Source organism: Sturnira hondurensis, unplaced genomic scaffold, assembly GCF_014824575.4.
Source record: "Sturnira hondurensis isolate 20B ecotype Veracruz unplaced genomic scaffold, ASM1482457v3 Scaffold0006413, whole genome shotgun sequence".
NCBI lineage: Eukaryota > Metazoa > Chordata > Mammalia > Chiroptera > Phyllostomidae > Sturnira > Sturnira hondurensis.
Genome location: NW_028079044.1, coordinates 29,404,292 through 29,429,087, shown reverse-complemented (window position 1 = coordinate 29,429,087; position 24,796 = coordinate 29,404,292). Strand labels below are relative to the sequence as shown.

Genomic DNA, 24,796 nt, shown 5'->3' with positions numbered 1-24,796 from the left:
ACGGTAGGTAGAAAATAGTTAAGGGGAGGGCAAGAATAGTAGGGGAAATATAGAATCTAAAGAACTTGAGACAGGTGGTCATAAACTAAAAGGGGGAAATGGTGGGGGAGGGGGTGTGCAGGGTGGAGGGGAATAAAGGGGGGGAATAGAACTGTAATGGTATAAGCAATAAAATATATTTTAAAAAAAGAAGACCATGTTCAACATCCCAAGGTGAACCGTAAAAGAGACCTATGACCATGAAGGTGTTTGGAATTGATGGTGTTTTACTGTCACGGAAAAACACAATAGACATCAGATACAGAATCAATGAGGACAACAGAATGACACCCAAAGGCTCACAGAATACAGCCACCACACTGGGATTCATGAAATGAGAAGTAGTGACTTCGACTACAATGCAATGTACTTTTATAAGCCGTTGAAATTAGAGGTGACAAAGGAAGCTCTATTACGTTACATTGGGCCGTATCTTTCTGCCTGCACCAGGTTAACAAAGCACATTGTGCCATAGATGTCTCAAAAAGTTTAACTGACCATTCATTTAAATCTGAAGTGGATCCGCTGCAATTGCACAAGCACTTTATCTCCCGAGTTAGACTGGTCCGAATGAGCAAGTGTGAATCTTATTTTCAAGATCAAAATCACCTTTTGTGATAGCACCTCCTTTCCAGCCTGTCCTTCCAAGGGGCCAGGCCAGCGCGAGGACGAGCTCGCCTGACAGATAGGGACAGGAGGACATTCTGCAGAAGCCTTGTGAGCTGGTCAGAGTCAGCCGGTGGAAACAAGAGATTTTGCTACTTCAAAAAAGTAATTTTAACTTAAAGAAGACTAAATCCCCTTTACCAACCTCTCTAGTGCCCTCCTCGTAGAAAAGAGGGTAAACTGGTCACGGTCCCACGAAGGTGCCGCCTGAAGCTGCTGGATACTGTCCCTCGTTACCTAAGCATCTGTCACTCTGCCTGACTACACTGGAAACATGTCAAGGCAAGGACTGGGGGCTGGGGGAGGGGGCTGTGTGGGCATCACCAACACCTTCTCTGTGCCCTGTTAAAATGTTTGCTGTCGTTAGGCAGATATAAGTGAGTTAATTAGCAGGATTTAGAAAGGCAGAAGCATCCAATCTCCTCTAAAAATTGAGCAGTTGATTCTTTGTCTTAGTTAATTCGGGGAAGATCCCTTCTCTCAGGGAGGAATAAATACAAAGTGAATGCAGAAATTCACACATTGTATAAGTTTATTAATATATACATTTGTTTAGAAAACACAATAAAGCATAAAATCATCAGAATATTCAAACAAGCCAAAACTATAAATGCATATTCACCTTCTCTGATTCTTTTTTCATTCAAAACTTTACCAATTATGTCAGCATTTTACCAGAGTATGGGCTGCAGAACTGGTCCTAAGTGGTGATAACAGTTATTACTGGCAAACTTATTCCATGATTTAGTAATTTGGAGACATTCTGCCTGAAAAGAGGTTAAAAGAATTTTCTCACAGTTTTTGAATTGTGCCTGCATGCTTTATATCCAAGGTTCGAAGGTGGATGGATGGTGTGGATTTCGTAGTATCACACGACTCCTTTTGCAGAGCAACTAAGGGACCGTGGTTTCAGGAACACACTTTGGGAAATGCTGAATCAGACACATTCCCAATTAGGCTCCTTCTGTGAGAGCAATTTCACCAGTGAAGACCTGAATGGAAGGACCTGCGGCTCTGTAAAACTTGCTGGGATGTTGGATCTTTGTCCTGGCTGCCCAATTAGAATCACCCAGAGGTTGAAACATGTGAGTGTCAGGCCCCACGCCAGGCCAGCTAAATCAGGGCCTTTGAGGGTGAGATTCCTGACCTATAACATGGGGGAGATCGTCCCCCCTCTCAGGGCTGCCATGAACCAGAAATGAGGTTGCATGTGTGAAATGCGTACTCGGGTGCCTGAAACAAAGTTTAGTCTTCAAGAAAAAGTTTCCTCCTGGGGATAGGGTAGAATTCCAATTGAGACATGTTGAAGATACAAAAGTGGAAAACCACAACTTGGTGGCCATGGTTCCGCATCCACAGACGCTAAAACCAGAGCACGGAGTGGGGATGACAGACAGAAGGTTTGCCTGGTCTCAAAGCATTTCCCCTTTGAGACCATACTTATTAATTACAAGGGAAAACAGTAATTGAACGCTAGGGCAGACCCCATCTGAACTGAGGCCGACAGGTAACCTCACCAGCAATGAGACACGCCAGCACCATGTACCTCTGGACATCACCGGGAAGAGCGCGGCATCGCCTCTGGAATATTCTTGCCCGCACGGCATTATCTATCTGGGTTTGCTTACATGGGTCATCAGACAAAACCAAGTCAAAGAGCACTTTACTAAATAACTAGTCAGTGCTGTCTGAAAGTATCAAGATAATGAAAGAAAAAGGAAGGAGTCAGGAACTGTTACTAATTGGAAGAGACTAAGGAACCGTGATGCAGTGTGAAAGCCTGGATCGAATCAAGGGCCAGAAGAGGGATACAGTGAGGTGACTGATGAAAAGTTCAATGAACTCTGTGAGTCACACATTTTTCAGCATCATTTACTCGGTTTTGACAATTGTGCTGTGGTTATGTAAGATTTTAACATTTGGGGCTGATGGGTGAGGGGTAAATGGAACTCTGTACTATTTTGAAACCTTTTTGTAAGTTGGAACATTTTCAAAATAAAACTTAAAAAGAAAAAAATAATGTTTCTGTATTTCTTATCCATTCTTGGACTTTAAAGATAATAAAACCAGCATTCACAGAGGTTTTTCTCCTTCCTCGGTGTTCAGAGTACAGGGGAAGGAGACCCCCGTACATAGGGCATGTACTGACACAGTGGGGAAAAAAACCTGATGTGTGCATTTTAACAAACATTTCATATGACTTTGATAAATGTGGTCCCTAAATCACTGTGGCTAGAAGATTTGGTAGGAGACGAAAACAAAGAGATCCCAAAAAGGAGGGGACAGAGCAGAGGTGGTGGAAAGAAGAAATTAGAAGCTGCTGGAGATGAATCTGGGAAACAATTCTTGAATAAGGGAGGAGGGGAGAGACAGTTGCGGGGGTAGGGAAATGCTATGAAAGACACCCAGAAGGGCAGAGAAGGGACACAGGCTGGAGGTGTTCTACTGGCATTGTGCATGCGTATTCTCCTTGGCATTTGCTTGGGAGCCTGCAGTAGAGATGTCAGGGGGGTTTCTTTTTTTGTTTTGTTTTGTTTTGTTTTTCTTTAACTGTTACTCCATGCTGAGGCTTATCCTTGGAGGACTTGGTTATAGTGCTGTTATATTGTGACACCGGCTAGATCATGTCCCTCACTTGGAGGACAGACGACATAACCGTTTACCCGCCAGCCCTTTGGCCTTTATGGAGAAAAGTGGTTCGGCCACAAACTCAGCCCTGAAGGACCATGCCGTGTAGTTAGTTGTCTGACGCTCGGCATGGGTGGGGACCACCCTCGGTGGACCTGGGAGAACGGCTGGCGAAGGGAGGCCGAGACACTACGCTGGGGTCTCTCAGGGATTGCCATCACCTGTGGTGTCCACTTGCTTCTTTCTAATCACTTTCAGGACTGGAAGCCAGAAGTGAATCTGAAGAGACAACAAGGTGGGTGGACGAGCATCAGAGCCCTTCCAAATGCCTCCGGCATAAAGTTCTCGTGATGGGGCTGTGGTGCCGGGACAAATTGCAGAAGACTGAAATGACCAGAAAACAACCATCCTTGTGGGTTGTCTCGCTCTTTCATTGCCCATGAGCTATTTCCTAACTGTGTACGTTGTAGACGGCTGATAGTAACAGTGCAAAGGATTCTCGTTCAGGCACCTGCAAAAAAACTGTACCCCATAGAGTACAGTTGATCCTCCCAACCACCCTTCCAGAAGGAGTCAGTTTTGGATCTACGAAGTGAATTAATTTTGGTATTCCTGATGGCCTGCATGTATGTGCACTTTGAATTGGTCTTCAGATTGGTTGGAATTTTTTACTGTTTTCTCTTTCATTAATAAGTCAAATAAAATCTTTGACAAGCATTTATTTTATGTGTCTGAAAGTCATTATATTACCATATATGTGTATAAACATGCATGTATATCACATATACATATATATCATGATATAGGTATCATATATATACTTTAATGCTGAAGAATGAGCAAATTCTTTAGAGTTTACCAAGCCAACAGAGCAAAGTTTCCCTCTCTGTTATTTATTTATCCTTAACCTGCTAAAGCAACCCCTTATTCATTGCAAAGGGCCTTCCCAGTAGTCTGTCTATAATATGATTAAACATACTTGCAATCATTGTTTGGACAATCTTGTAGAATCCTTTAAACCAGGGGTGTCACACTCATTTTCACAGGGGGCCACATCAGCCTCGAGGTTGCCTTCGAAGGGCTGAAATAATTTTAGAACTGTGTAAATGTAACTACTCCTTAATTGTTAATGATTTGAAATTACATTCTGCCCTTTGAAGGCATCTGCAAGGCTGACGTGGCCACTGGTGAAAATGAGTTTGACACCCTTGCTCTAGACTGACACCTAAAATCACAAAGCTAAGAGCCTTAGCCACATTTATCTGTTAACTCCCCCATCTACACCAGTGTCCCACCCGTGTGAAAGATATAACCCTAATGTGACGTTAAAGAATGCTTCGAGCCCTGGCTGGTGTAGCTCAGTGGATTGAGCGCGGGCCTGTGAAGCAAAGGATCGTAGTTCGATTCCCAGTCCGGGCACATGCCTGGGTTGCCAGCCAGGTCCCCAGTAGGGGAAGTGTGAAAAGCAACCACACATTGATGTTTCTCTCCCACTCTTTCTCCTTCCCTTCTCCTCTCTCTAAAAATAAATAAATTATATATATAAAGAATGCTTCGAAATTCCATTCTGCCCTTCAAACTCGAAATGTCCTTAACTGCAGGTTACGCCCTCGTCTCGGCCTTACCTCTGTGAAGTACAGGTTCAGCGGCCTGTGTACCTCCTTTGCCGGCTGCTCCGCCCTCTTTCGCAGCAGCTTCGCATGCAGGTACTGGACGCGCTCCGCCTGCACGCTCGGGTAGAAAGACGCGGACACTAGGATTTTCAGTTGCATCAGAAAGGGGGACGACAGCCCTAGCATCACCAGCATCACAAGAATAATGCTGAGAGGAATCCAAGTCGTCGACAGAAGGAGCTTCGGTTTAGGAATGCAGTTGGGTTCAAACAGAGATACATTAAAAGAAGAATCATGGATGACGTTCGGAGCTCCTTGCTCCTAAAATAAAACAATAAAAATCAAGACCCGTGCCATTTCGTGCTCATTCCTTGTCTTTGTCACTACTGCCCTGTGACACATAACATCATTTGTCTTAAAACGGGCAGGGGGCGCGGGCCGCAGGGGCTGCCGCAGTTCCTTTCCTGCGACTGCTGGTCGCAGTTCTGCGAGCTGTGACTGGAGCAGAGGCTGAGAGGAGGCCTTTTGGAGAACACCGCAGTGTTCTCCAAAGTGGGCTTGTGGAAATACAGGTTTCCTTGAAAAGGGTGTCACATAAGTTTGTCTATGTGTCCCCTCTTTGGAGATCCACGGTGCCCATGAGACCTCTGAAGGCTCTGAGGAGGCAGAGAAATCCACTTAACATCAGCCAGCTGTTATCCTAACAAATGTGACCACATAACCCATGTCTATGGAGCACCTGTTTCTATACTCTAGGCCATGTGGGACTAATGAAAGATGGTTTTGACTCAAATGGGGGCAAAGACTTTTGGACCATAGCCCCTGGAGATCCAGACATACACTCCCCATGAAACTACCAGGTCACAAGGAGAGAGGGGCACTGCATTATGTTCTAAGTCAACATTCTAGAGCTGGAGGGGAGCGGGAATTATTCTTAGTGACAGAATACTAAGAATAGTATTTACTGAAGATGTCTCTAAAGTCCTATTTTTAGAGGTCTCAAAATAGGATGTTTTCTTATCTCTTGGATGCTCCAGAAAGGCATTCCTTCCTGCTTATAGGCAAGAGAACGAATCAGTTGCTCTCAGCAAACTGACGCAGAGGGCGGAAGATGACATTCAGCCACCCAGCCAAACCACCAATGAGAGAGGCGTGTGCTGATTCAGCTCTTTCTTTTCCCTGACCTGAGAAAGTCATTTAATCTCTCATTGGATTTGTTTTCTAATTTGGTAAAACAGGAATTAATGGACCAGATCCTGCCCGTGAATAAACTACTCCCAGGGTAAATTAAACACCTTTGGGATGGAGCATTAACCTTACAGACTAGAGCCATTAGTAAATTATCGCCACTGCACCCCAGTGTCCTGGGCCCAGGACCATGCAGAAAGAACCCAACCCACCCAGAGAACACCAAACACCGTGGGTCTACTCTAATGCCTGTGTAGAACCTGGAAATCCCAAACCAGGGACCTCTATACAAAAGTGGAATGAAATCTGTAATTTCCCCAGCACTGTGGCTGAGCAATGAAAGGCATTTGTGTTGCCTCTTCTCTTATTAAGGTAGTTTGCCTAGAATTAAAGAGAGAGATTTCTATCCCCAGAGCAAAAGCATGCACTCTGTTTAATAGTGTTGAAGAAACAAACACATTGATTGAGTCAGTGATGAGAAATCCTGCAATAAGAAAGCAGCGGGTGTTCGGTCTGGGGAGAAGTTATTTAGTCTGGGAATCTAACTGGGGATTTTGCAGTTGGGAGTCAGGGCTTCATAAAGACTGAGTCAATATTTTTGTACGGGGCTGGTGGAGGGTAGCGTGGAAGACAAATGGACTCTCTCAAAATCCAGAACAATATACTAAATGGTACCCTTATGTTTTATAGTGTGTTTACCTCTTTTAAGTAAACAGTTTGCCAAGACAGTGCTGAGGAATAGACAGAGAACCTGCTCTGGCATCAGACAGTCCCGGAAAGTTAATCCAGACAAACGCGACACGCATAGTAGGTGTTCGACGAGTAGCAGCTATGGCTCTTTTGTCTTACGATGCTAACCCATCCAGCAAGCTCAGTTCAGGTCATTCCCCATCTTTCTTCTTAATTTAAAATTGTATGAAAACAGGAGAGATACACTGGCAAAACCTTGAGCTGAGCTCTGTCTTCCTACTTACTTCTCCTTTACAAATCTGCAGCGGTGGAGAGACCAGGAGCCTCCGAGGGCATCCTGGGGTAAGGGCAAGGCACTCCCAGTGGTGAGGACTCTGCTGGTGGCACTGTGTATGTACCAGGCCCCACCGGGGGAAGTCTGGGTGGAGCTCTCTCAGCCACCTTGGCCTCGCATCTGTTCCCGCACCCGCTGTCCTGCTATTCCTGTGCGTGGACATGGTGGCCTCCCCCTCCAGAACTGAGCCCCTCCGTGGCCGCTGTCAGGGTCCAGGCATTTTTGCACCCCTAGGACCCAACGCCCAAAAATCTATTTGTGAGGACATTGCCATCGGTAAGCTTCTGGGCCTTTTTTTCAAAGGCAGAACTTAACATTTTTTTCCCTTGTGTCTGAAACAGCGAGAATTCACAAAACAGGCATGAATGTTGACTGAGAGAAATAAATGAGAGAGAAGCAAAAAGAGAAAGAAGGAGAAGGGGAGACCAAAAATAGAAATAGGAGGCAAGTGGAGGGGCACGGGAGGACAGAGGCCCTCTAACTAGCCACCCCCCCAGATCAAGCCTGCCTGAAATTCCTGTTTGACTTTCATCTGAAGCACAACTTCCACCATCCACTCCGCTCCAGACACCGACAGCAACAGGGTTCTTGTCATTAACTAAATTCTTAAGGGGACGCAGAGAGCTCAGAGTAATCAGCCTGGAGAAGCAGCCCAGGGGCAGGAGGGGCAGCTGCCTGGACGGACCCGCTGAGCCAGAAGAAAAGGGGCGGCAAAGTGTGTGAGCAGCAGGAGGATCCCAGCCCAGAGATGGAGAGAGATGGGCAAAGTGGGGCTTCAAAAGACGGTTTGCTGGCAACCCTTCCCGAGATTTCCACCACACTGGCACCAGCTATGGTGCTCGAGAAAGAGAGGGGAAATCAGACATGAAGAAGCAGCCGTCTGGGCTAGCACACTCCACCCTGGTGTGAGTGACTCTCTCTCTCTCTCTGTGTGATGCACACACACACTATACAAGCATGGGAACACCCATGTACACAACACATGCATGCACACATGTATGTCCCATTTAGCTCAGTTTCACAATTTCTGAGTGAGGAAAAAAATACGGTAAGAATCTGATACTACCCAGATCCTCTGAGATGACCCCATAATCACAAGTTCTCACAGGGATGAAGGGAACAGAGAAGAGATGAGAGGCACAAGACCACGGCTCTCTCTGTTGGAACGTGGTTGCCGAGAGGAGTGAGAACAGAGGGGACGAAGGCAGATGCCCCAAGACTCAGCAGGCACAAGCTCAGGTAGACGGACTGTCTTGGCTAGTGAAGATTTCTGTGGTTCTATTCGATGGCGCCACCCCTTGGGCGGTGGGCTTAGACCAGTCTTTCTCAATCTTGGCCACACGTGAGAATTACTCAGGAGTTTTTATGATCCCCTTGCCCAGACCTCACCCCAGTCTGGTCGGATCCAAGGGGCCAGGCCAAAGCGTTGGGCTAGTTTGCCTGTTTGCTTGTCCACCTCCCAGAGAAGATACTGCACCAGGGCCGCTGGCTTACTAGGTCCTTGCTCTCTAGCACCTGAGGAACCTGCATTTTTCCACGTGTGGTCTATGGACCGCCTGCTTGGCCATGAATGAAGGGCTTACTGAAAGGGCTCCCTTGTTTAAAACAGAATCTCTGTGCATTGAGGCCTGAGGCTCTGCATTCACCCCCAGGAGATTCTTAACAAACTTAAAGTTGACAGCACTGATCTAAGCTGTTTGAAAAGGAAAGTGTAGCTGGTTCCATTTTTTCCATGGCCCTAGCAACAGCTGTATTTTGGGGTTACGTAGGAGCCCTTTTTCAAACAACATCCTCTTAAACACTACACTGATGCATTAGGGTCCCTCCTGTTTGAGAAGGACTCAGGACCACAAAAAAAGAAGTTCTCATTCAGAGCAGGTGCTCACAGCCTACTTGCAGGATGGGCCTGAGGAGAGAGGAAGTCAAGCCCTGAATCTGGCCTTTTAGGTTCACGCCGGGCACCCTTGCTTGAGAATCAACTTCCCGTTCCCCATCAGAGACCCCTAGGGCCATATTTCAGTGCCTGTGGAACGTAGGAGATGAAAAGATGGGGCCCCCAACAGTATAAAATTCTAATCCCCAAATCTGTAAATGTGATTTTATTTAGGGGGAGAAAGGGACTTTGCAGATGTGATTCAGTGAAGGACCTTGAGATGGAGAAATGACCATCATGGTACGCCCTATTGCAGTCCCATGCATCCTTTCAGAGAAAGACAGAGAGAGATTTTGCGTTCAGTGGTGAGAAGGCGATGCAAAGAAGAAGCAAAGATGGGGTGGTGCAGGCACCAGCCGGGGAATGCCAGCAGCCACCAGAAGCTTGAAGAAGCAAACAGTGGATTCTCCCTCAGAGTCCGCAGGGAGCATGTGTCTGCCACCATCACCTTGATGTCCTCCTAGCAACGCTGATTTCAGACTTCCTGACCTGAGAAGTGTTAGGGAATGAGTTTCTGTTGCTTTAAGCCACACACTCTATGGTAATTTGTTACAGCAGCCATAGGAAGCTAACACAGTGACAAAAGTTTTCAGAATGATATCCTCTAACACAGGGACTTCAATTTAACCAACATCTGATGGGCTCCTGTACGTGGGAGGAACCGTGCCAGGCACCAGAGATCCAAGGTGGTAAGACACTGCCCTGCCTTGGGAGGTTTGTGATCTTTTGCAAAGAGACCAGCTAACAGCCAGGATACACCCTGACAAGAGCCCGTGAGCGCCTACCTCCCTGTGCAGTTTCAAGTGAAACTCCAGCGCTGGCAAGCTTTGAAAATGTCTGCTCACTGAGAAAATGAGCCAGTACAGCAGAAAATCGATGGCTGCAAACAACACCCATATGTAGAGATGGGTAAGTATGGGGAGGAAAAACAGCCCCAGGTTCTTCCTCTCTTTAGGAGTGAGCCGGAAAGATGGGATGACCACATACTTCTTCCTTTCCTTCTTATTCAATGGGAGGACACAGGGTCTCTGCTGGTGCCTCTCCCTTTCGTCAAACTGAACAAACTGTCTGGTGATGTAGATGTTTGCAAACTTCCAATGAGGGTCCAGAAATCGCTTCATGAAAAGGCCAGTGCCAAGTAGCAACAGCAAAAGCCCTGCAAGGGCAAGTAGCGGCTCTCCCAGGGAGGACAGCGTCTCTGTCATGGTCACCATCTTGTACAAGACCCCCAGGACCTCACCTTTAGTGTCGTTTAGCTGTGCCTCCAGGGCTTGGCTGGGACTGAAAAGAGAGACTGCCAGAGTCTGGTTCCAAGAAACAAGATCATCAAACAGACTCAGGTGAGTAGTAAGGCTGTAAATCCACTGAATTGCTTCAATGTACCTTTTCAAAAGTGGCAAATGTATGGAAAAGCTCTTTGCCCTTAGGTTGCAAGTCATACTGTCCAACAGACCCTTAAAGTTGTGAAAGATATTTTCCACGTGTCCAAGGATGACCGCCCCGGTGCCAGCTGCAATCAAAGCATTCCTGCCTTCACGCAGGCCACAGGAGAGGAAGAGGAGAAGGATGAAACATCTCACGTGCTTGGAGCAGGACAGCAGAACGCACGTGATCACCCAGGAGGCGGTGAAGACAACAGATGAGGCCAGAAACCAGGAGAAGGCCACTGAGAGGAGGCCCACAGAAATGAAAGCAACAAAACAACAAACTCCCAAATGTTGCATAAAGTCCTTCCATCCAGGGCTTCTTGGAGACACATAGATTCCCCAAAGACTTAGGAAGATATCGCTGCCCGAGTTCCAGACCCCCATGATCCCTGTGGCCCTGAAAATGAGAGAGACCAGGGTCAGATGTTGCTTTTGAATGTCCTCTGTCATTTTGTAAAGGGCATGGTGGTAGATTCATTACAACTACCCTTCTTGGTCCCTGTACCCATTTGTAATGTGATTTACCACCTTCTTCCATCAAGAAGTGAGATAAATAGAATCATCAAGAGGTGGGGTCTATTTATCCAACCCTCGAGTTTGGAATGAACTTGTGATGTCTTTGGCCAATAGCATGTGACAGAAGTGACAGTGTGCCAGTCCTGAATTTATGATTCACTCATGCCCTTCTCTGGGAACCTGCTACTAACTTTTTTAACAAGTTCAGGTGTATTAGTCTCCTGTCACTGCTGTGAAAAGTTACCACAAACTTAGTGGCTTATAAAACACATATTTATTCTCTTGTAGTTCTGGGAGACAGAAGTGTAAAATGGGCCCAGACTTCTGGTCAAGATGGTGGCATAGACAAACATGGCTTACCTCCTCACACAACCACATGAAAATTACAACCAAAATATAGAACAACCATCACTCAGAGCCACCAGAAATCAAGCTGAATAGAAGTCTGACAACTACAGGTTTAAAAAAACACATCCATCCATATTGGTAGGAGGGGCGGGGACGTAGAACCAGCTAGTCCCACATTCACATGTGGTGGATAAAAATCCAGGGAGGATACCTCACGAGTGAGGAGTCCTAGCCCTATGCCACATGCCCCAGCCCAGGGTTCCAGTGCCAGGAAGATAACTCCCCATAACTGCAAAAACCAGCAGGGATGGAGTCGGTGGAAGAAACTCGTGGAGTCCCAAGGAGTTCCTCATAAAGAACCCACAAACAGACTTACTCAGACTCACTCCCTCTGAGCTCCAGCATCAGGGTAGCAGCTTGAAAGGCACCAGTGGCACTCAGGGAGGAACTGAAATGTCTGGCATCAAGGCGGGAGCTGGAGGACAGTTTTTCCCCAGAAAGAGAGGTGGGCAGAGACCATTGTCTCTATTCTGGACTCTCTCTCACAGAGCCACAGAGCTGGCAGATGGGTGCCATATCTGAGATCCCTCAACCTGGCTAATACTGTTTGTCCTGTCCTGGAGATCCCTTGAGGCTCTGTCCGACCCAATTTAAGGGCTCACCCAAACTGTTGATAGGGACTTATCTATATGAATGGCTGGTCTTGTCTCATGGTTCTCAACTTCCTAAATCTGGTCAAATGAATAACAGCTGGCCTTGATGAGTCCCCAGCCCCCATACCCCTTGCTAATAGGCCCCAGACCTGGCATTAGCAGTAGCCAGCCTAAAGTCACCACTTGGCTTCACCTGGGAAGCTCCAAGCCCAGCACAAGTAGCACCCATCTCAGATAGCTTTATAGCTCAGGCAGGGTGGCCCCAGGCAAAACACAGATGGGGGCTGACCTTGGCCTGAACCACCTGGAAAATCACAGGACTCATACACCCAGTGGACACCTACGGGCCATGTTGGAGCATCACTATCCTGCCCCTACACAGCTGATCCTCCATGGAAGGTGGAAGTTGGTGGTCAGTGGTCACAGCCAGTCCTTGCTGATGACTGGTCTGAGTAAATTCCTCCCATTGACCTACCAAGAGTAATCAAGTCTCAACTACAAAAGGAGGGTGTCTCAGCCCACACAAAGGGTACACCTTGAATACCCAGCTTGGGTGATAGGGAAGGCTGTGCAACTGGACCCTAAAGGACACCTACTTAGTAGGCCATACTACTAAGACAGGGTGCTATAGAAGCTCTATTTTTTTTATTTATTTATCTTTAGAGGGGAAGGAGAGGGAGAGAAACATCAATGTATGGTTGCCTTTTGTGCATCCCCTGCTGGGAGTTGGCCTGCAGGGAACTGGACTACAACCCAGGCATGTGCCCTGACTGGGAATCGAACCTCGATCCTCTGGTTCGCAGGCCTGCGCTCAATCCACTGAGCTACACCAGCCAGGGCTTAGAAGCTCTATTTAATACATAGAAACATACACAAGGAGGCTGCCAAAATGAGGAAACAAAGAAACATGGCCCAAATGAAAGAACAGATCAAAACCCCAGAAAAAGAACTAAACAAAATGGAGATAAGCAATGATTTGGGACATAAGGAAGCAAAAAACAACCAAACAAAACAACAAAAAGAAAAAAGAATTCCAAAAAAGCAAGGATAATGTAAGCAGCCTCTGGGACAAACTTCAAGAGGTTCAACATTTGCATCATAGGGTGTCAGAAGGAAGAGAGAAAGAGCCAAAAATTGAAAATCTATTTGAAAAAATAATGAAAGAAAACTTCCCTAATTTAGTGACAGAAATAGACATGGAAGTCCAGGAAGCAGAGTCCCAAAAAGATGGCACAAAGAGACCCACTCCAAGACACATCATAACTAAAATGCCAAAGCTTAAAAATAAAGGGAGAACCTTAAAAGCAGCAAGAGAAAAGCAGTCAGTTACCTACAGGGGAGTTCTCATAAGACTGTCAGCTGATTTCTCAAAAGAAACTTTGCAGGCTAGAAGGGACTGGCAAGAAATATGCAAAGTCATGAAAAGCAGGAACCTACAGCCAAGATCACTCTACCCAACAAAGCTATCATTTAGAATCAAAAGGCACATAAAGGGCTTCTCAAACAAGGAAAAACTAAAGAAGTTCATCATCACCAAACCATTGTTATATGAAATATTAAAGGGACCTTTTCAAGAAAAAGATCAAAACTATGAACAATAAAATAGCAAAAAATATGAATCTATCAACAACTGAATCTAAAAGACAAACTAAGCAAACAAGAAGAACAGAGACAGAATCATGGATATGGAGAACATTTTGATGGTTGCCAGATAGGAGGGGGGTGTTGAGGAATGGATGAAGAGGCGAGGGGATTGAGAAGCACAAATAGGCAGTCACAGAATAGCCATGGGGATGTAAAGCACAGTATTGGCAGTAGAGTAGCGGAAGGACTTATATGCATGACCCACGGACATGAACATGGTGTGGGGATTGCCTGAGGGAGTGAGGGCTGCTGTGTGTGGGGGGGGACAGAGGGGAAAATTTGGGGACAACTGTAACAGCATAATCAACAAAATCTTGTTAAAAGTTTTAAATTATAAAAAATAAATAAAATAAAATAAAATAAAGCAGGTCAAGAGGGCTGTGTTCTTTCTGGAGGCTCTGGGGGAAACCGGTTCCCTTGCCTCTCCCACCTCCCGAAGCCTGCCTGCATTCCCAGCCACACGCGCTCTCCTCCATCTCCAACTAGCAATGCTGCATCTTCTTCTTTCTCTGACCTCTGCCTCCACCCCTGCATCTTCTCTCTAGACTCTGATCCTCCTGTCTCCCTCTCATAAAGACCCTTGTGATTATATGGGCCCACCCAGGTAATCCAGGAAAACCTCCCATCTCGAGATCCTGAACTTAGGCACGTGTGTAGAGTAGCCTGTACCACAAAGGGTAACATTTTCCCGGGTTCTGGGCATTCAGACATGGGCCTCCTTGGGGTGGGGTGCATCATTCAGCCTGTCATACACAGATCGGGCTGCTGGATAACAAGGGACAGGTGTCCAGGCTATTTCATCAACTCAGCCAAGAGCCAGCTAACCGCCAGACTGTAAAGAGACCATCCTCCACCAGCCAGCCCTTTGCCAGCCCAACAGCTGATCACAGATACTTATTCGATAACAAACGTTTATTTATTTTAAGCCACAGAATTCTGTGCTGCTTTATTAGCCAGCGGTCGTTCCTTGGTGAGAGCAGCAAAACTGTGTCATGGGGCTTAAAGGTTGCAACGAACCCTAGGCTGATGGATAGGCTGAAATTTCAATGAACTGCATTATTATGTAAGATCACTTTCTGATAGTCGTCCATTTTCTTGTGCTCAGTTTTACAGACCAGAAAGCATATCCGGGGCATCTGAACTTAAACGCAGCATTGGCTTGAGGCCACTGTATCTCTGCTCTGTAACAACCAGGTCTTTCCTCTCCTGCTCCTGCCCGGAGTGCAGTTCTCTCCTGAGATTGTGACAAAGGAAACGAGAATATTTTGTCACTGAGTTAATTATCTTTGTTGTTTCTCCAAATCTGGCATAATGAAAGCACGGGTGCTACGGGGCTGCTACCACCCTGTCAGTCACACAGATTTAGGTCTGTGATGAATTTGGGTTCGTTTGGAACAATGTAATATCAATTTGAGATGTTTCTTTCTTGATTGACGTGAAAATATCTAATGAGCATTATACCATATGTATGGGATTTCAGTGAAGACATTGATCCGTTTCAAAACCCTCTCAAATAAATGTCCGCTCACACCAGATACGATGGGGCTGGATTTATGGAGTATCTCAATACTGTCCGAGCCAGTGACTTACTGCCAGGGAGTGGGGTGTCCAGGCATGGGTTAGAGGGCATGAAGGGAGCAACCTGGGGTGAGGACATGATTCTTCCTCTGTGTTCAGGGAAAATGTAGTTAACAAAGCATAGAAATGAGATGGGGAAACAGGGAGGTTAGGAACAAACCTATGGAAATTCATCTGGCCATAATATAGGAGGCTTATTGTTCTTGTCCTGTAATCTGAATGGAAGTGCTCAGCACTAAAGAGACATATGGGGAGGACTTCCGCCAAGATGGAGGCATAGGTGAAAACACTGTGCCTTCTCCCACAACCAAGTCTGAATACAACAAAGGTTTGGAGAACAAAGACACAGCCACAAAACAGAAAATTGAATTATACGGAAGTCCGACGTTCAACGGGGACGGTAAGAGGGGCGGAGCCAGCAGCAGAACAGGGTTGGGCAGGAAAGATCCTCAGACCATGGCGTGCAAGTGGCCCGGACCCAGTCAGGGTGTGGGGCAGACGGACCGAGGTCACACATTCGAGCACAGTGAGACGGACCACACAGGCCCCAGGGGGCGAGGGCTGACGCCGGTGGCACACTCACGTGTAGTGGGACAAAACACGTGGATTCAGTGACGGTGGCAGCTGCAGCACCTGTGGCTGCGGCGGTGGGAGGCGGCAGATGGGACGCCATTGCTCCTCTCTGACCCCACCCCCACATACAGCGTCACAACCCAGCGACTGAGTTGCCCTGCTATAGTGAACACCTAGGGCTCTGATCCTGCTGCGTAACAGGCACGAACAGCCAAATAGATGGCGCAAGAAGAACTCAAAGTCCCAGAGCCAGTAACTCTCAGCGACCGAGAAATTGCCAGCCTCTCAGAAGCACAATTCAAGACACTGTTTATCAGGATGCTCACAGAACTGGTTGATTATAGTCACAAATTAGAGGAACATATGAAGGCTAAACTAATTGAAATGAAGGGAAATGCACAGGAAACCAATAATGATGGAAAGGAAACTGGGACTCAAATCAATGGAATGGACCAGAAGGAAGAACAAAACATCCCACCAGAAAGGAATGAAGAAATGAGAATTCAAAAAAATGAGGAGAGGCTTAGGAACCTCCAGGACATCTTTAAACGTTCCAACATCCGGATTATAGGGGTACCAGAAGGGGGAAAGAAACAGCCACGAGTGGAAAACTTATTTGAACAAATAATAAAGGAGAACTTCCCCAGTCTGGCAAAGGAAATAGACTTCCAGGAAATCCAGGAAGCTCAGAGAGTCCCAAAGAAGTTGGACCCAAGAAGGAACACACCAAGGCACATCATAATTACATTAGCCAAGACTAAAATGAAGGAGAGAATCCTAGAAGCAGCAAGGGATAAGGGGACAGTCACCTACAAAGGAGTACCCATCAGACTGTCAGCGGATTTCTCAAAAGAGACCTTACAGGCAAGAAGGGGCTGGAAAGAAGTATTCCAAGTCATGAAATCCAAAGACCTACAGCCAAGATTGCTTTATCCAGCAAAGCTTTCATTTAGAATGGAAGGACAGATAAAGTGCTTCTCAGATAAGGTCAAGTTCAAGGAGTTCATCATCACCAAGCCCTTATTATATGAAATGCTAAAGGGACTTATATAAGAAAAAGAAGATGAAAAATATGAACAGTGAAAGGACAGCAAACTCACAGTTATTAACAACCACACCTAAAACAAAAGCAAACCAAGAGGACAGCTAGATCAGGAGTGGAACCATAGAAATGAAGATCACATGGAGGGTTAGAAACAGGGGAGTGGGAGGAGGAGAAGGAGGGGGTAAGGCACAGAAAATAGCATAGACAGTAGGTAGAGAATAGATAGGGGGGAGGGCAAGAATAGTAGGGGAAATATAGAATCTAAAGAACTTGAGACATGTGGTTATAAACTAAGGGGGGGAGAATGGTGGGGGAGGGAGTGTGTGGGTGGAGGGGAATGAAGAGGGGGGAATAGAACAACTGTAATGGTATAATCAATAAAATATATTTAAAAAATAAAAGTAAAAAGAAAAGAAAAAAAGAAAGAGACGTATGGGGAGAAATTAAGTGTTGAGAGAGGACATTGCCATGCGGGACTGGCCTTATCAGAGACTCAAGATGCTCCAAGGGAACGTTTTTACTTTGTCAGGAGAAAAGGGAATTGGAGCAGTGATTAGAATGGGGGCCAGCAAAAGCACACAGTTCTTCCTCCCTCAAGCTTGCTTCCTTTCAGAACTGGAGGCTGGTTTGAAGGTTGGCAGTGCTCTTGTGCACTGACCCAATTCCCAGACCACTCTGACCCCGGAACTCACTGGGGGGCCCCATGCGCTGGCCCCTCCCTGAACATTGCCAACACACGTCAGACCTGCTTCTCTGCACGTACAGGAGGACTCGAGCCCTCGGCAGTGAGCAGGGGGCAGGGGGCAGGACAGCCAGCACCAGAGCAGATCGGGACGCGCTGCCTGTCCTTTTAGGTTTGTCCCCGTTCACTCCCTTTTTCATGGCTCGGGATTTGACCTCAAACCATTATTTGATAAATTCACACACTAGTAGGTATCCATTGCCTGTTGTGTCCTAAGCACTTTGCCTAAAGCATCCTCCTGCAGTCTCTGGAGACATGTGCTCTTCGGACTTCACGCAGGGAACACCGAGGCTCAGAGTGCTCCCTGGACCGCGTCAGCCACGGCACGGAGTGGGTGGCACAGTGGGATTCAGACCAGGTCTCTCTGACTCCGGCCAGCTCCCTGTCCCCTGAATTATTCTCAGGTTCCATGAATCGATTACGTGACAGGATGCTCAGTTCACTGTGTGTCTGCCGGAAACACATCCCACTGTCTGCCAGTGACTGTGTAAGAACCGACCTGCATATCACAAACCCACTCCTATCTGCTCACGTGTTCTCCTGCATTGCAACAGTTGATTCTGTAAGGGTATGTCTCAAATCACGGAATTTTCTCCAAAGCAAATCAGAAATCTCGCTCAGCTTTTTAATTTTTTCTATTATCTTTTATGAGGCACCATTTTGCTTGCTTCCTAAAAAATTAATAATGTACCTGTAGGATTCATTTTTTTCCTTCTCTTGTACATTGTGTTCTTAATACAGATCTTTCTCTGAAAGTAAGAAACAGATTTATGGACACATTAAAGTTTTAACATTCAGCAATAAAATCTAGTATCAATTAAATAAGATCTATGACTGCAATTTTGTCCTGTAAGAGGGCCATGTTTTCTTAACAAGCAACAATTCTAATATTATCCCCTTTGTTTTTGTACTGGAGACAGCACATCACCAAAAGTCACCAAAACTCTCCGGGGCGAAAGGACTGAGAGCAACCTCTCCTGTTTTATAGCTCAGGCGGGGGAGGAGAGCACTGGACGCAGACACTGGTGTTCCGGTCTGCCCTTCCTGTCACTGTTGAATGTGGCCTTGATCTCTTCTCCAATCTCGGTTTCTCATTTTTCCTACTTGAGTGAAACACCTGCCTGCGCCCCTTCCTGCAGAGATTTAATGAGCAGAGCTTTAGGGAGCACCTTAACACACCCTGGGGAGAAAGGTGCCCAGTAGAGGCAACCCACCTGCTGCTACAGGAAATGGAGACCCTTTCCTCTCTGAAGGTGGTTAGGCAGGGATGGGATGCCCCCAGCTGATGAGAGGCTTAGGGACAGGAACTGGCTGGCACCGCCTTCCCAGCACTGACGCTTTGCCTTCAGACGTCTGCCAGTCTCTTCCCTCTTGCTCCTGCAAAGGGGCAGTTGTCCTGCTGGTCTTCAGCTTTCCCCATCTATCTTCAGCCCCATGCCTTCATCCTCTGCACATCAGTGAATCAGGCTTTGGGCAAGACGGTTGTTTATTTCTTTCTCAAAGCTTTTGTCAAGCAGACACCCAGATTCCTAAATTTTGTTTTTAGAGCTAGAAGAAGTCTTAGCGATCAGAGCTTCTTCAATTTGACTATGCAGTCACTGGAGGAACCCTGTTGAAATGCTGATTTTGATTCCCAAGAGAGGCATCAGAGATTTCAAGTTCCTAATGACTTCATTAGGAACTCATCAGCCCCAGATGGGACTGATGCTGCCCCACTGAGGACCAGACATGGGTAGCAAGCTCTAGTGGTCAGCACTGTCTGCAATGATGGAAGAGTTTCGTATCTGTGCTGACCGATACAGTTGGCACTAACCTCACGTGTCGACTGAGCACTTGCACTTGAAATAGGGCTAGTGCAACTGAGGAGGTGAATTTTTAACTTTCTTTAGTTTTAATTCATTTAAATTTAAGTAGTCACCTGTGGCTGGTGTCCACATATTGAGCTGTACAGCTCTGGATGACGGACAGCTAGCTGGCTGGCTTCCCCAGAAGAGGAAGTGAGAATCCATCCACAAAGGCTAAGTGTGTTGAAATGCACCCCCAGAATCCCAATTGTGCATGCACGCATCCTGAAACGTGGATTCGACAGTGCAGGTATAAGCTCTCCCTTCATTGTGACCTGCCTCTGGTGTCCCCCACTCCCCCTGCCAGCACCTCACTGAACCCTCCAGCGCTGACTGCAGGTCCCCATCCTGGTGTCAGGCCTACCCTGGTCTGAGGTCCAGGCTGCAGAACCCTCCTTCTTAACTGAGCCACCGGTCCCCGGGTCAGGGGATCGGACGTTGGCCCCAACTCTGTTGAGCTGGGGGTCAAGGTCAGGGCTCTTCCTGTGCTGAAAAATCAGAGCAGTGCAGGCAGCACTCAGCATTGCAGATGCCCACAGGGGCCACACAGACACCTTAAAGAGTGAAGGAAATCAGGAGATAGTTCGGGGGACTAAATAGCATGAGGTGATGGGCAATGGAGACCCTGTGCCCCAATTTAAGCTCCAGGAATGGCAGCCCCCAGCCAGCAAATATTCTTCTAGACTGTACAGAGACAAGGTGGTACAGTTGCCAGGTTTTCTGATTTTTTTTCAAGAGAAGCCAGAAATCTAGATTTCTTTAGCTGACATCTGATTTTTTTTTAAGGTAGGCTCAAATTATTTTTAAACCCTCCGGCTGATTTTGTCCACTGGTTGCCAGTTTGCAATGCTGGGTCTTTGGGGAATCCCCACATTACTGCCTCCTCCTGTCTCTGCTCCGTCTCCCTCCCCACCTTATTCTTTCTCCTCTCTGCTTATCTGAATTACCGTTCCCTCTTTTGATCCCCTGGGACATTTTTAAAATCATGTTGCAGGCCAGTTTTCAGTCACATGCATAAAGGTTTTCTCTGTGCCTTGGGAATATTTATTTTTGCCCAAAGAGCTCTAACTCTATTTTATTCCCCCCCCCCCTTGTGCTACAGGGTCAAGCCCCTCCCTCCCTCTCCATTGCTTGTTCCAGCAGCTTCTAAAAGGCTAACCTGATCCCTCTAACCTGCAATTTCTCTTTCTTTTGCTTCCATTATCAATGTTTACTGCTTGACTCAACATCCTTGTCTCCCCTGGATCAAGTACCTGCTTCTTGCTTCTACCAAAAGCGTATCCCAAGAGTAATTGCCACTTTCCTGCCTTGATTCCTAACCTGCACTTTGTACCACATCCCAGGCGGGGGAACCCCAGCTGGAGTCCTTAGGACAGTATCACAAGCTGAGCCCAGTCTCCTCTTCCCCCGGGGTGGGGGGAGCACTTTTTGTGTGACTGAGTGGGAGGGAGGAACAAGGAGAGGGACAGGGCTGGTGATGAGGAGCCCCCATCCAAGCCAGGAGCCATGCAGAGCCTCAAAGTCTGTGTATCCAGCCTGAGCCCACACTTATTGGCTTTCATGCAGAGCTAAGCTGTTGCCACGGGAAACAGAGTGGCCACGCTTCTCCATCAAGCCTGCACATGCCAGCAGACACCAGCTGCGGGGTGCGTACATAGTGGCTTCATGCATGTTCCCTGGGGGCGGGGGGATATTAAATGTCAGTGGCAACACCAAAAGCCCTGGTATATGGAGTGCAGGGGCTCCCAGCCATCATGTCCACCCCCAAAGCCCCTCGTCCAGCCTCTTTGTTAGGGAGACAAGGAGACCCCCATTCCTGAGCACTGCGTTTTGAGCACAGGTCACTCTCAGGGTGCAAAGAACACATCCATGCTTCACATGCAAGGCCCAGCTGGCCGTCATTGCAGATGGGGCCGTGAAACACTCCTAAGCAAACCTCCAAATGGATGGCCCACCCTGGGAGCCTTCTGGTCGGGGAATATTGAAGATGCACGTCACCGGTGCCCCTCCAGCACTGGCCAAAACAAACCCAAGGGCTCGCTGCTCCTGCAAGTGCAAGAGAAGTCAATGTGACCTTCTTCTGGGAAGAACTTGGAGATGGGGACCCCGGGAGCTGTTCTAATGCTCCCTTCTGTCCCCACCTGTAGAGCATTTGCCTTGTCTGACATCCCAACATTTCCATGAAGCGAAACCAACTCTTTCTGACCATACACCCCATGCAGAAGCCAATGGCTCATGTTCCTCAAACACAGATACAGTCTGCAGACTCCCTGGGGAAAATAAACCCAGATGGACAACCCCTCTACTCATTTGGTGCTCCTGCAACTTGCTCTGCGGATCCCCCGCGGGGACCCCTTCTCTACACCCCTCAGCCTCTCTCACTGTGTTCGGGGCTTGATGGGAAACTCATTTTAAAGGAAACTGGACAGAGGGCAGAGTGGAATAGGAGGAGAGCATGGGCAGGGAGACCGGTGGTCCAGCCTGCCTTCCTCCAGGAGGGCTGTGTGACTTTGGACAGGTCACTTCACCTCTCAAGGCCTCAGCTCCTTTGGGCTAGCCCAGTTCTAAGGTCCCTGCTGCCCCTCAGTCTCTGAAACAAGGCCCAGAAGAGCCCAGAGCCGCCTCTGGGTGTTGGCATCTTACAGGAACCCCATGCCTGGAAGAGGTACAAAAGAAGAATAAAGCGTCTCTCGTCCTTCTCTCTTTTTCTTTCTCTTTTTAAAAACTCTTGCAAACTTATCATTGGGTTCTGAACACCCTGTTCTCTCAGCCTGCCAAAATAGCTTGAGCCGGCACGGAGGCCCCCCGTCTGAGGTGGAATGAATCCCTCGTAACTTTGTTTTAATCATTCTTGCCTTGGGAAAGCCAGCAAATGCCTTCCTCTGTGAAAGCAACCTTCACACAAGAAAGGAAAGATTAATGAAAGCTACCGGGTAAACAGAACAGCATTTACAGAACTATTCCGTTTGTCTCCCTGCATCCTGCTCTCCGCCCCGGGAACTGGCCAGCCCTGCTCCTCACCCACCCCCACCCGGACTTGGCCAGCAGTGATTCATTCCTCAAAGGCTGGGGAGAAGCTTAAGTCTACACTAGCCGCTTTGTTAGGGGGATATTCCTGCCAAGGTCTTCCCTGAGATGAGGGTATTCGCATCCCCCAGGGGAGCGTTAACAAAGAGTTTCTGATATTTCTGCACGCAGGTGAGCTGCCAGGGTGGAGGAGTGGGATTAAAGGATCCTCTGGCCTCAACTGTTTATCCCAATTTACTAATATTTAACAACTTCTTGGAAAAAAGGCAACATCAAAAATAAGAGTACTCTAAAAGTTTACTTACAGGTTCGTCTCAGGTTCTTTGCACGCAGAGATGCCCTTCCCGAGGGCCAGGAGTCTGATATAGGACAGAAAAAAAGGGAACCGGCCTGACAAAAGGGTCACATCACTATGAATCGACTGGTTTTATTTCCCACACAACATGACTAAGTATTTAATGTTGTCAAGGGATAGCCGATGCAGAGGCGCTACCAACTTCTTTCTAGTGTTTTTCTCAGAATGGGTGTTCTAGAAAATAATGGGATGGGATATTTGCAAACAGGAGGAGTAAATGATGAAATCTTGAGTGGTCTCTCTTCCTCTTTCCTCTTCTCTCTCGTGCTCCCCACCCCCAGTGAGGGGGCAATCACCGCGATCACAACCCTCGCTCCCGTCCACAGAGGAAGAGGTGGATTGCATAAGGAACTACCTCTGCAGGGGTGACCCAAGACAAGAGTAAAATCTGCCAGATCAGATCCACCTGATCTCTCATGAGATGCTACGTCTTGGAAACTGAACTTCCAAGCCAAGAGGACCAGCTCGTGTGGTTTCCAGAAACTGGGAAGACCTTCGAACCTGTCCACAAAATACCTTTTGATGGAGACCCATAATATAACTGTGAGAGCCTTTATCTTAAAACCTCACTCATTGTTGACAAAGTGCAAATATCCCTGAAAAAAGTTGATATAAAGAAAAACATGAAATGAGTAATTCTATAGATGGGACCCTAAAAGCTGCTGTCAGACATCATGGGAAAGATACACAGACACCTGATGTCTGGGAGACACAGCTGTCAATCAGTAAACAATAGGGATCCAGCGATCTCTGCGAGCAAATTCCCATTACAGAAAATCAGTGGGCACCACTGGCTGGGCTGGAGGGGGGTGAGCACAGGGGCAGAGAGCTGGGTTAAGAGGCAGGATGCACGGGAATTGGTCAGGGTTCTCCAGAGAAACACAACCAGAGCTGTGTGTGTATGTGTATGTCTAGGGATTAGTTTTAGAAGGTTGACTCTGCTCATTTGCGGGGCTGAAAGCTCCAGAATCTGCAGGGTGGGCCCTCGGGCGGGAGACCCACAGGAGGGTTGATACTGCAGCTTGAGTGCAAAGGTGGGTAGCAGGCAGGTTCTTTTTCCTGGAGGGACGTCAGTCCTTTTTCTTTTTAGGAGTTTGATCCACCCACGTTATAGAGGATAATCTTCTTCACTCAAAGTCTACTGATTTCAGTGAAGAGCAAGGAGTTTACTAGGGAATGTGGCTGGAGAAGCCAGGTCCCAGCCTGGCTGGGGGAAGTACCCAGCCTGGATGGGTACTTCCCAGTCTGGTTGGAAGTACCCATCCCGTGGACAGCCAGGAACACGGGCCTGAGCTTAGGAGATGTGAGATGTAAAGACGGCTGGCGATTAGCCAGACAAAAGCCTGTTGGACTGAGCTACATGTTGAAACTGAAACTGTTACCGAACAAGGGTCGGNTTTGTTACCGAACAAGGGTCCGAGGGGGGGGGCAATACTTGGCCCACCGAGGGATGCCAAAAACTGCTTCAGAAAACAGGGGCCCCTCCCAAGGACAGTATACTAATATCTATTAGGCTCTTCTGTCCGCGGCCAATTGGAAAGACATCTCTCAATGCCAGAGATTTGTGAAAAGGAAACAAAATGTTTATTTAATGCTATTCAGGCCTAATGCCTTCCTTAAAATATTAAAGTCTTTAAGGGTATACACCTACACACACACACCCACACACAGCGCTCCCTTCTCCCACTGTCCCAACTCCGGGTACCGTAAATCAGGAAAAGAACACACGTCCATTTTTCAGGTTGCTGGCACTGTGGGCCGTGTCGTCTGTCTAGGCAGAATCTCCAACTAATCCAAAGTCATGCGGCACCTTCCACTGGCAAGAGTTCTTTGTGCCAAGTTCCAGTCAAAGTCTCTCCCGCTTTCCAGGCCACTCGGCCAAAGGGAGGGCCCCAAAGCCGCGTGGGCCTCTTCTACCAAAGCTGCACTCCACCAAAAGGGCGTCTTTCTTCT

At 47.4% G+C, this 24,796-nt stretch overlaps 1 protein-coding gene across 1 annotated transcript; it reads right to left on the bottom strand.

The window, feature by feature from the left end:
- Nucleotides 1-3,221: 3,221 nt before the first annotated feature.
- DCSTAMP (dendrocyte expressed seven transmembrane protein) lies at nt 3,222-22,835 on the bottom strand. Its single transcript, XM_037048368.1, has 4 exons — nt 22,794-22,835; nt 9,877-10,915; nt 4,959-5,267; nt 3,222-3,612 (listed from the first exon to the last, which is right to left on the bottom strand). Exons 2-4 carry the CDS (start codon nt 10,900-10,902, stop codon nt 3,538-3,540), a joined length of 1,410 nt encoding a protein of 469 aa, XP_036904263.1. The 5' UTR covers nt 10,903-10,915; nt 22,794-22,835; the 3' UTR covers nt 3,222-3,537.
- Between the last annotated feature and the right edge of the window lie 1,961 nt (nt 22,836-24,796).